Consider the following 12,388-nt stretch of genomic DNA (forward strand, 5'->3'; position numbering starts at 1 on the left):
ACTCTTAGTAACGCACTAACGAACTAATGAATAGAATATCATGAGATTTTGACAACTCTATGTGTTAGGTGCGGAACTTTTCAGCCCATGTCTTATGTACGCTTGTTTTTTTAACCATGGAACCGCGTACTTCGATAGAAAAGCATGAGCTAGTTTTGAAGCATTTTAAAAAGAGGAATGCCGCATCGTAAAATAGCTGAAATTGTACATTTAAGTTCATCAATAGTTAATCGGTCTTAACAATCGCGCTATTAGTTCTGTTCTCCCAAACTGGATAAAGAAGCGAAGTGAAGAGATCTGGTGGTGGACGAGAACAAAACGAAGTACCCCTCCTGTCATCAAATAAAACGTCGGCGTACTCGCGTATCGACACCCAAGTTACTGTAAGAGACTTCGATAACAATGTCAGTCGTGAAATCCAATGTAGAATCTCTCTTGCAACAAGTGCTACTTTGGATTTAGTAGGCAATTGCGTAGTAAAGTCCTTTCTCGACGAACAAAACTAACACTCTACAAGGCTCTCATCACGCCCGTCCTATCGTATGGCGCAGAAGCGTGGACGATGACAATATCCGATAAGGCGTCTGTGTTTGAGGAAAAGATTCTTCGAAAGATTTTTGGACCTGAACACACAAACAATTGCTTGACCCCATACGACGTAGACTTCAAGTGGTAATAAAGGACACCTAACAAAGTACTAAATACCTTAAAATGTTAAAAATTAGAAATAAATAGTACCCCTGCTTTAGCTGTATCATTTAAGCTGTGGCGGAAATTTTCTGAAGGTGAAGTTTAGTCTTTCTGTGAACACAAAGACTTATGTGGTTTTTATATCCCGAGAATATAGCACCTTCAACGCAGTTTGAACGTCACTCAGAAAGATAATGCATTTATTACTGTATTGCGCCTGCAGGTTAGTCACAACTAACTACTACTTCCTTGAACCATACTCCACCCATACTTGAAACCGAATCGATATGGAACTTAGTCAACTTTGGTTTGTTGGGATATAAATATTTACTTATACATCTATGAACTCACACACCCAGCCAATTGCAGATGTATAGCCCTACATATCATATATACATACATACTTACATACACCTGAATGTACTTGAGTATGTATGCGCCATGCTTTCAAGAGGACAGACGCTTGAGCGCAGTTTGCAGGGCGGAATTTTTATGACCAAACAAAGCGCACAACAATTGCCAATTAAAATTTTTCTACAAAATCCAGCAACTACACCATGTCACTCCCCGCCGCATCGCTTTACGGTGTATGTATGTATCTGCAATGCATATACCAATACCTTGGGCATGGACCAGCACCATCATGGCACCGCCACCAAAAAAAGGATTTCTGTGTTCGACTAATTAATTGCTTTGCTCACGTTTTTTCGCGCAAATGTTCACCGGAAAGAATCAATCCACATTTGGACGACCAACCATCTAGCCAACCAGTGAACCAGCGCGCCAGTCAACCGACACACTACTCCATACATACGGGCGGGCTGCGCAAATATCTTCCGGCTGTCCGCATACCAACAAAGGAAAACTACAAAAACGAAATCAATATATACACACACACACATACAAACATGCATAAAACTGTATAGACTTAAGAAAAATGGAAAAGCAACCACAAAATTAAAACAAATCAAAGACATGTTAAATGGGTTAACAACAACAATACATGGTCCAGTTGAAAGCAAAGAAGATGCGAACGAAAGTGCAAAAGCAATGAAGTTGTTTGTAATTTCAATGGTCAAACAATTTGATGTTTAGTACTAAGCCTAATAGTTTTCCAGTTCGGTTTTGCATTTTTATTGTGCCCTAGTTTTTGCATTTCTTCTTTTACTTGAGCGCAACGAAGAAGGGTGAAGAAGGGGTAGAGAGGAACTCCAAGCTCGGGATGAATTATAGTACCGACATCACTTCCACCTCTTACATTTATCATTGTAAATAAACTTCGCTGAAGTAACACCCTTTATTGGGTGTTTGGCCAAGCTCCTTTCCCTATTTGTGGTGTCCGCGTTGATGTTGTTCACAAATGGAGGGACCTAAAGTTTTTAAGCCGACTCCGAACGGCAAATGGTTTTTTTATGAAGAGCTTTTTATGACAGAAATACCTACACTCAGAGGTTTGCCGTTGTCTGCTTAGAGGTGACCGTTATGAGACAAAACTTGATCCATCATTTCGTGTTTCATGTCCGAACCTTCGAACCGGGCACATTCGAATGAACTGGCCAACTGCGGATCAGCGGTAACCCCACAGGGACCAGAGCCAATAATCGGAATCAGTTCTACAGCAATCATGAATTGGATAAGCGATTATGTATGCAATTTACGATGGTCCCGTCTAGAACGCAGCAGAACTGCAAAGTGTTTTGTGACAAGCCCGAACAGAAAACTGTCGAACTTTCTTTTAAAACTTGGTAGAAAAGACGTTCGATTGATTGTGATGATGAATGGTAATATTACAGAACACAATCCATGGGGTCAGCATGTGACCACCATTGCAATCATTGAGGACCCGATTTGTCCGTCTTGCTTAGAGAAACCAGATAGCTCTGAGCATTCTCTCTGCGAGCTCCAACCTAGATCAAGGCTACGAATTTTGGGTTCCGATGTCATGAGATTGAGTAAAATTCGTTCTACAGGATATTTTCAGTTTTGCTAAAGAAACTGGAAAATTCTCACAGGACTAGCTATATTTTTCTCTAACTCTGTTCTATCTCATATTTTTCTCTCTGTAACTTCCCTCCTCCCCTCCTTAACTAGATACCCCTTTACTATCCAGAGATTTGAATGCAATGGGCCCTTTACCCTGAGTGTTTTAGGAGTTACCAATCCCTCGGTGCTTCTTTGCTTGCCTTTCTCAAATTTCAATTTCCGCCCATTCGGCTATGACGGCCTCCACAATACAATACAATACCGGAACAGATTTCCCTACTTTGCTCCTATTTTGTAATGGAATTTATGGGAACGATCTGTTTGCAAAAAAAGTTCAAAGTGAAAATACCTTCACGGTGTGAACGCTGGCCAAGTTTTAGCCAGCACGCTCTATTTCTTTTTGTTTGGACAAGTGATTTTCCTTTTCCATGACGACAATGCAGCACCTAACGCCTCAGCAGTTGTGGTCGCAAAACTAATGGAAATAGAGGTGCAATTCGTTTCATTTCTCGTCCTTTTATTTGTCCCCCAATTCGAGGAATGGCTGGCGGGAAAAAGATTTTATTCAAACGTGGAGTTGATTACAGGAACGAATGGCTATTTTTCAATCCGTATTATTCGGAAGGGAGCAACAAACTAGAACAGCATTGGGCGAAGTGTATAAGCCTAAAAGAAAAATTGCAAAAAAGTACCAATTTTGGGAAGATGAATGTGAAAGAGTATTTTTTTCCGATGAAAGAAATTCAATCTGGACGGACCAAATGAGCCCCAAATGTATTTTCAAGATAAACGGAAGAAAAAGGTGAAGGAAATGGAAGGTAATTTCGGAGAGGGTTCTGTCATGGTTTGGGCAGCCATTAGTGTCAAAGGCAAAACGACTATATGTTTCATATCCACAAAAAAGAATGGTGTCAAGTATACCTATAATTGAACTTCTAGACGGAGTACTGACGTATTTTCCCCCTTCTACGCCGCAGTTGACAATTTTTTTTATTCTACTAAATGTCAACAATGCATAAAAAAAATTTCAGCCGGTATAAAATGAGTTGGTAGAAATTTTTTTTCGACACGTTTTACTCTCCCACAATCACGTGCGTCAGCTGATGTTCACTGTCGATATTCATGAAAGCTAAATCACAAGTATAGTCGAGAATTTAACGGTATAAAAACGCAGTCCAAAATCGACCCCTGGCTCCCGGACTATAGAGTGTGGAACTCATTACCCAACACTGTAAAGGGAAATTTGTTCCAGAATATTAAGGGCATTATTATTTGGGTAATTTTTGAATATTTTTTGTTATGTGAAATGATGTCCAAAACTTGACCGTTTTTAAGATATTCGATTTTAAGTTTATTTTAAAAATTTTTATTGCACTTTCTTTAAACATTAGGTTTCCTTTTTCAGCTTTTGGTTAAAGGGTATGTCAATTAATAAAAACCATAAACAAAAGATTTTTCACTGCTTCCTAATTCAGATCATTAAAAAACTGTCTGAAATCTATTTTGCAAATTATTTTAAAAGCTGGGATGTCTTTTTAGTTATCCAAAAAAGTATATAGGAATAATTAAATGCAATAGAATCAACAGGTAGTTCAACGAATTTTTTTCCATATAAAGCATAAGTTCGAAAGTATTTCATATCGAAGAAAATTGTTAATATCGTATTCAAAAAAATCTTGCCAAAAATTAAGCGACTTTAAACTCCTCACTAAAAAACTAAAATTGAAACTTGAGACCCAGAAATCGTGTTGAGTTTAGTATAATGTGGTATGGGCAATTTTAGGCAAAGTATAAAGACTTATTTAATGAAACTTAGTGGAAATGTTAGGCAGTGATTCAGGAACAACCTTTGTAACTCCCAATCTCCCAATTATTCGGAAATAATATGTAGTATTGTAGTTATTTGCCTTCAAAGTGCCCTCGGGAGCTTCATTATAGTTTGGCAATTATATATATTTTGTTAAACTTCACTTAAATAACACAAAATATACACTCACACGCTTTTTTTTACTTGTTTTTGTACTTAATATATATTCGAAAGGTTTCAATGAAAATTAAATGCAAATGCATTTTTCAATATCATCACTTTCCAATTTTAAACGAGAATAACAATTCATCGGAAATGACAAGAGTATAGTGTTGCCGGATGCCTGCAAATGAAAATAAAAATATGAACAAAAATTAAGGATTTCAGTTCAGTGTTGATGTTGGGGATGGGGGCTATTGTGCATCCTTATAATACGTTCACATATGCATTAATCACCTATAAATCCACCAAATTAATCTACCCGTTCGCATATGGCAGATTAACTGCAAAATTGACAATCAGCTGTCAATACTGCTTTAAGAGGTTTTTCTCCAATTTAATTGCGCAATTGACTGCTAATAATAAACAGTTGGAGGAAATCCGTATGCGACGTTCACTGAGGTTGCAAAAAGTTATGGCAGCAATGCGCATGGGATATTCTATATTACATTTTATAATAAGTAATAAGAAGACAAAACGTTTATGGACACACGCTTTTTTCTGTAAAATGAATCCCTTATTAATAATATTTACCAAAAAATTTATTAGCACTATGTTTATAGACCTGTTTGCTTTGCCGGCATCAATTTCATTTAATTCTTATTTTGATGTTTCTCCTTACATTCGTAATAATAATTATGGATAACACAGAAAACACAGGGTTGTATGTCAATAAGTATCGTTATTATCTGGGATTATTTTATAATCTTAGATTTTGGAAGAGAAATTTTGTATGGGAAATCGCGCTTTTTAATTACGGATTTTGAGTTAAGCGCGAAGAAGTAGATCGTCTACTTATATGTGAACGTATTATTAGCAAGACACTGGGTTGCTAGCACTAGATATTTTGAGTAATAGTGGAGGAAAAGTAAAATTTGTAGAAAAGCATTTTATTTTCAAACTCAACTACAACAACTCTTTAAAGAGTTTGTATCGGTATGTCCACGACTAATATAGCATGAAATACATGGAATAGATATGTCACATATCCAAGAGATGTATAAAAGATGCATTAATGGAGAATTTAAAAAGCTTTATTTCTTGTAATAAATTCAAGTTTTGCAAAAAACTGGCACTTCCCAAAGAGTTACAACAGCGAGAATAATTGGATAATTCCGACGCGATCGATAACATTCCAACCTTCCTTATAAGAAAGTTGGCATTGATGGAACTTATTTCCAATGAGCCTATCTTCACATTTGTGGATGAAGTATCAAGAAGAGGCTTAGCAAGACACAGTACTAGCTTTCTGAGTATTGTTAAAAAAATATTGAAAAAGTACAGTTAGTAATGTAAAAATAGTCGTGACGTGGAGGTCAAAACTTACGTGGGCAAAGTGTAGTAAAAAAAGATATGTATGTCCAAAGTTTGTTTTTAGTCAATTAAATGTATGACGAATCCATTTCTTCTATGAAAATATTAATTATGACCCTATTTTGCTTTGATAACGTAACAGCTTCTTATTGGCGAGACTTCGTAACTTCGAGAGCGGTTTTTTAATTTTTTTTTTTTTTTGGAGGATGGTTCCATGTGTAGAAGTCCACGCAAGTGGGGAAAGTTACTGATCGCCATTCACTTGGGAGTGGCCAGGACGATTCTTCTACATATGGTTCAAGCAGCTCACAACGGCCGGGATTAGCCCACGTATCCTCTAGGTAGCTTCCGAACACCCGTTCGGGAGTGAGCTAACGTGAGAAGGCGAAGCATTCCAGGATAGCTGGTTGTGCGCTGGGTTTGGGACCCGCCACTTAAAAATCTTCCCCAATGAAAGCATTTACAAAGCCTCGGCTGAGAACTTCCAACACTGATGACGACCCCTGCAAACGAAATAAGGAATATGATTTGAGGGCATGCACCTGGAATGTCCGGTCCCTTAATGGGGAAGGTGCCTCTGCCCGGCTGGTTGATGTCCTCGTGAGAGTAAAGGCTGACATCACTGCCATCCAAGAGATGCGATGGACGGGGCAAGGTAAGAAAACCATAGGACCTTGCGACGTCTACTACAGCTGCCATGTAAAGGAGCGCAAATTCGGTGTCGGATTTGTTGTGGGAGAGAGACTTCCTCGCCAAGTACTGTCGTTCACTCCGGTGGACGATCGTCTCGCAATAATCCGCATCAAAGCGCGATTTTTTAACATCTCGCTAATTTGCGTCCGCGCCCCGACGGAAGAGAAGGACGATGCGACCAAAGATTCCTTTTATGAGCGCTTGGAACGTTCCTATGAGCGCTTCCCCCGCCACGACATAAAAATCGTGCTTGACGATTTCAACGCCAGGGTGCGCAAGGAGGGAAATTTTGGTCCCACGGTCGGAAAATTCAGCCTGCACAACGAAACATCCGGTAACGGACAGAGGCTGATCGACTTCGCCGGGGCCCGAAACATGGTAGTCTGCAGCACCAGATTCCAGCATAAAAAGATACACCAAGCTACCTGGCTGTCTCCTGATCGAAAAACGCGAAACCAAATCGATCATGTTGTGATAGATGGAAGACACGCTTCTAGTGTATTAGATGTACGTACGATCCGAGGACCCAACATCGACTCGGATCATTACCTTGTTGCAGCCAAACTGCGCACACGCCTCTGTGCAGCAAAAAACGTACATCTACCTACGCAAAGAATGTTCGACATCGAAAAGCTGCAATCACAACAGACAGCCAGAAGATTCGCCACTCGAATCTCACTCCTGCTCTCAGAGAGTACTGCCCAACAAACCGGCATCCACGAACAATGGAGCAACATTTCTCGTTCTCTACGTACCGCCGCCGAAGAAGAAATCGGATTCCGGCGAGCCCGAAAAAATAATTGGTACGACGAGGAATGTCACGCTGCCGCAGAAAGAAAGGATGCCGCCTATAGAGCCACGCTGCGATCGGGCGCAACGCGAGCCATGTGGGATCGCTACAGAGAGCTGAAAAAGGAAGAGAGACGTATTATTCGACAGAAGAAACGAGAGGCCGAAATACGTGAGTGCGAGGAGCTTGAGATGCTGGCCAATAGGAACAACGCCCGAAAATTCTACCAGAAAGTTCGGCGGCTTACAGAAGGTTTTAAGACCGGGGCGTTTTCCTGTAAGAACAAAGACGGCGATCTGGTGACTGACGTACAGAGCAATCTTAAATTATGGAGGGAACACTTCTCGAACCTGTTAAACAGTGACAGCTGCGCATGTCACCGAGAAAGTGAAGATCCCGATACCCCAATCGTTGACGACGGAATTGTCGTGCCGCTACCCGATCATGACGAGGTGAGAATAGCGATAACGCGGCTAAAGAACAACAAAGCCGCGGGCGCCGACGGACTACCGGGTGAGCTATTCAAATATGGCGGCGAGGAGCTGGTAAGGTGCATGCATCAGCTTCTATGCAAAATATGGTCGGATGAAAGCATGCCTACCGATTGGAATTTAAGTGTGCTCTGCCCAATCCATAAGAAGGGCGATCCTGCAATTTGTGCCAATTACCGCGGGATTAGTCTTCTAAATATCGCCTATAAGGTTCTAGCGAGCGTATTGTGTGAAAGGCTGAAGCCCACCGTCAACCAACTGATTGGACCTTATCAGTGTGGCTTCAGACCTGGAAAGTCTACCATCGACCAAATATTCTCAATACGCCAAATCCTGGAAAAGACCCATGAAAGAAGAATCGACACACACCATCTTTTCGTCGACTTCAAAGCTGCATTCGACAGTACGGAAAGGAGTTACCTGTATGCCGCGATGTCTGAATTTGGTATCCCCGCAAAACTAATACGGCTATGTAAGATGACGTTGCTCAACACCAGTAGCGCCGTCAGAATTGGGAAGGACCTCTCCGAGCCGTTTGATACCAAACGAGGTTTCAGACAGGGTGACTCGTTGTCGTGTGACTTCTTTAACCTGATGTTGGAGAGCATCGTACGAGCCGCAGAACTTAATCGGTCAGGCACAATATTTTATAAGAGCGTACAATTGTTGGCGTATGCCGATGATATCGATATCATCGGCTTTAACAACCGCGCTGTTAGTTTTGTCTTCTCCAAACTGGATAAAGAGGCAAAGCGAATGGGTTTGGTGGTGAACGAGGACAAAACGAAGTAACTCCTGTCTTCAAACAAACAGTCGGCGTACTCGCGTATCGGCACTCACGTCACTGTAGACAGTTATACTTTCGAGGTTGAAAAAAGACTTCGTTTATTTAGGAACCAGCATCAACACCTACATATAACAATGTCAGCCTTGAAATCCAACGTAGAATCTCTCTTGCCAACAAGTGCTACTTTGGACTAAGTAGGCAACTGAGCAGTAAAGTCCTCTCTCGACGAACAAAACTAACACTCTACAAGACTCTCATCATGCCCGTCCTAACGTATGGCGCAGAATCTTGGACGATGACAGCATCCGATGAAGCAACGCTTGGAGTGTTCGAGAGAAAGATTCTGCGTACGATTTTTGGACCTTTGCACGTTGGCAACGGCGAATATCGCAGACGATGGAACGATGAGCTGTATGAGCTTTACGACGACATAGACATAGCGCAGCGAATAAAGATCCAACGGCTTCGGTAGCTGGGTCATGTCGTCCGAATGGATACAAACGCTCCGGCTTTGAAAATATTCGATGCGGTACCAGCTGGTGGTAGCAGAGGAAAAGGGCGGCCTCCTCCGCGTTGGAAAGATCAGGTGGAGAAGGACTTGGCTTCACTTGGTGTGTCCAATTGGCGCCGGTTAGCACGAGAAAGAAACGACTGGCGCGCTTTGTTAATCTCGGCCAAAATCGCGTAAGCGGTTATCGCGCCAATTAAGAAGAAGAAGAGGTAGGGTTCAAAATGTCTTAGCACTTGTAGCGAGTTAAAAAGAAGTAGTTCACTTCCCCTATTGATAGAATAAGCTTCGCCGCTCATCTGCCCTTGGCCCTGTGTTCCATCTGCTTTGCCACCGCAGCATGGTTTGGCATCTCCGTTCCGCGACGCTAGTGATGACGTGTTTCTTCTTGGGTCATGAGGTCAACGGGTATCTCGCCGCTGATCACAAAGACTGCATCGCAGACTTCGCAATCGGTTTTAAATTTAAAAATTAGTTAACAAAATATTATATAATATTGGATTAAGTGAAAAAAGTTTTTATTTTAATATCAGACTCGGCAATTTCCGCTAATAACCTATTTGTATCCATTTCTACAAATAAATATTGACATATATGAAATATTTACATTGACCATAAACTACCTTATTTACATTCAAATATTATTTAAAAAATATATTTTTAACCGTTCGCAGCTTGTTTCCTTTTGAGTAAAAAAATACTTTTTTGCTCCCATTTTTACCAAAAAGAATTACATTTTTTTCCACTCTCTAAATTGCAACCTTTTTCAAGGGAGTGTCACCTTTAACAATAAATTACTTAAAAACTATAATAGCTCCTGGTGACGCTCAAGCATGCATGTCCTGCAGCTTGTACGAACTTGCTTCGTGTCACACATACTTGTTGTCGGCTTTTGCATGATGAAAATCAAAAATTTTAGATATTAGCGTCATGGACTAGACACGCACACATATAAACTGCAGGACATGCACACTTGAGCGTCACCAGGAGCTATAAGCTTTCGGAGGATGCGGTTCTAAGTTTTGAGATGGAGATACACCCTTTTATCCCCCCTTTGCATCCTTTTTTCAAAGCGTGTTTCATTTTACTAAATATTTCTTTGTCATACGCCTTGTCTGACTACGCCTGTTTCTTCCAGATAATGCGCCTTCCTTGTACACATATCAACATTGGCACCAATTCAAGTCATCTTTTAGTTTTAGTGATTGGCGCAGATGGATTTTCGCCTTTATAGAAATCTTTCAGCAATGCCATTGCTTCGTCACCACATATTCCACCGTTTACTTGCGGCCTGCCATTACTTTTGTTTGTAACAAATGGCACATCCACTAAAGTTTTGCCGCCAAACCGATCATTAGCACAGCCATATAAAACCTCTTTCACATCTAAATCATGTAAAGCAGCTGAACACATAATACAAGGCTCCACAGTGACCACAACGGTGATTTGCGGAAAAACTTCACGAACTGATAATCCATTCTGTTTACAATATTCCAAAGTTTGGTCTATGCAAAGAAATTCTGCATGTCGAGTAGCATTTTTTGTTGCGTTAACATCGTTTCCGGCTCGTGCTATCACTGTGCCAATACCATCTACAGGAAAAACGAATACACAACCCACAGGCACCTCTCCAGCTATTAGCACTCTTCTAGCTTCTTTAAACGCTTCGCTCATGAACCCCTCCATTAAAATACAACTAAAAATAAAGGCGTTTAATTTAATAAAATGCCTGTAAGAAAAGTAATACTTACTTTGTTGTACAACGTATCTCTTCTTCTTATACAGACAGGAATTTGGTACACAGATTCTTGATTGTCAACAATAAAACATAAATCAGCTGATCAATGACGTTCGAGTAATTAGCGAAACATGAAATAAACAGGGCGACAAGAAGACAAACAAGTCCAAAAGCTCCAGGCGTTACAATAGAAAAAGAAAACAGAACGTACAATGTGGCAATCGCATTGAAATATTCGTCTAACGCTTTTACATTTTCACATTGGCGACCCTGTAACGCCGTCGCGCTTTTTCGAAATCTATACAATACGGGTTATCTTTTTAATGATAGCTTAAGAACAATTATGCCTATTTTGTAATAAAAAATCACACCAAGATATTGGCCCTTATTATGAGCAACATTCGATCTTCGACTATAGTCGAAAGTGCTGATCGAACGAATTTTCATTTGGTATTATGGTGCTCATTCGTTGAAGAATAGGACTATTGTGAATTTCGATCGCTCGATGCATTTACAATAGATAATTTTTCTCAGCTGATACAGCAAATCAAAATAAAAGAAAAACCGATTGTGTTGAAATTCTTTGCTAACAACAATTTTAAAAGTTAAAAACAAGTATTTTTTGTGAAAATGGAGTACAACGGAGTTGTGGTTCGACGATTCAACGCTCGATGAAAGATTAGTGGAACTAGCTAGATGTAGAAAACAGCTGAGGGGCGCATCCAACCCCCTTGAAATGGCTTCCACTGAGTAAGTTTAGTATTTTCAAAATGTGTTGACGTACATAATATTACAGAAATTTCCTTACAGTTTTTTAAAGAACTTTGGATTATCTAAAGAGCCGTTTATGAACCTACTGTCCAGTACAAAAAACCATTTGCAGCAGTGCACCCGAGCCAAGAGCTCTTCACTATTCTCCAAAAAAAGCAACACAAATTATTAATGTGTGTGCAGCTTTGCACAACATTTGCTTGTTTTATAATGTTCAACTTCCGGATGAAGAGTTATCCGATGAGACCCTCAACGATGATGCTGAAGATATTGAAGTGGAGTCAAATAACGGAGAAGCAGAAAACATAAGAAATGAAATTCTTAGAATATTATAGAAAAATCTAAAAAGTATTAAATAGAAACCTTTACGCCACAGTTTCTGTTTTATTTTTGTTATAAATTTTCTTTATTCAATTATTCGTCATTCGAAAAAAATATGTATTTCAGTTCCTCTACGTATTTCAGCCCATACCTGCCAAGGGAAAATAATAAAAAAATAAAAATGTATTTCTATAAACATCACAAAAAAAACTTTATTAACCTTAATCCATTTTGCTGCCGTTCTAACTGGTGGTCCCAAGCAATTCAGGTCCGTTG

At 40.0% G+C, this 12,388-nt stretch overlaps 1 protein-coding gene across 1 annotated transcript; it reads right to left on the reverse strand.

Moving 5' to 3' along the window:
• Nucleotides 1-9,798: 9,798 nt before the first annotated feature.
• LOC128859584 (tRNA-specific adenosine deaminase 2) lies at nucleotides 9,799-11,135 on the reverse strand. The gene is made up of 2 exons (XM_054096521.1): nucleotides 11,034-11,135; nucleotides 9,799-10,978 (listed from the first exon to the last, which is right to left on the reverse strand). Exon 2 carries the CDS (start codon nucleotides 10,966-10,968, stop codon nucleotides 10,468-10,470), a length of 501 nt encoding a protein of 166 aa, XP_053952496.1. The 5' UTR covers nucleotides 10,969-10,978; nucleotides 11,034-11,135; the 3' UTR covers nucleotides 9,799-10,467.
• Nucleotides 11,136-12,388: the final 1,253 nt, after the last annotated feature.

Source organism: Anastrepha ludens, chromosome 2 (genome assembly GCF_028408465.1).
Source record: "Anastrepha ludens isolate Willacy chromosome 2, idAnaLude1.1, whole genome shotgun sequence".
NCBI classification, from domain to species: domain Eukaryota; kingdom Metazoa; phylum Arthropoda; class Insecta; order Diptera; family Tephritidae; genus Anastrepha; species Anastrepha ludens.

What these genes read in the sequence shown, in the direction of transcription:
- LOC128859584 (XM_054096521.1), bottom strand. Translation starts at nt 10,968, where the DNA reads ATGGAGGGGTTCATGAGCGAAGCGTTTAAAGAAGCTAGAAGAGTGCTA.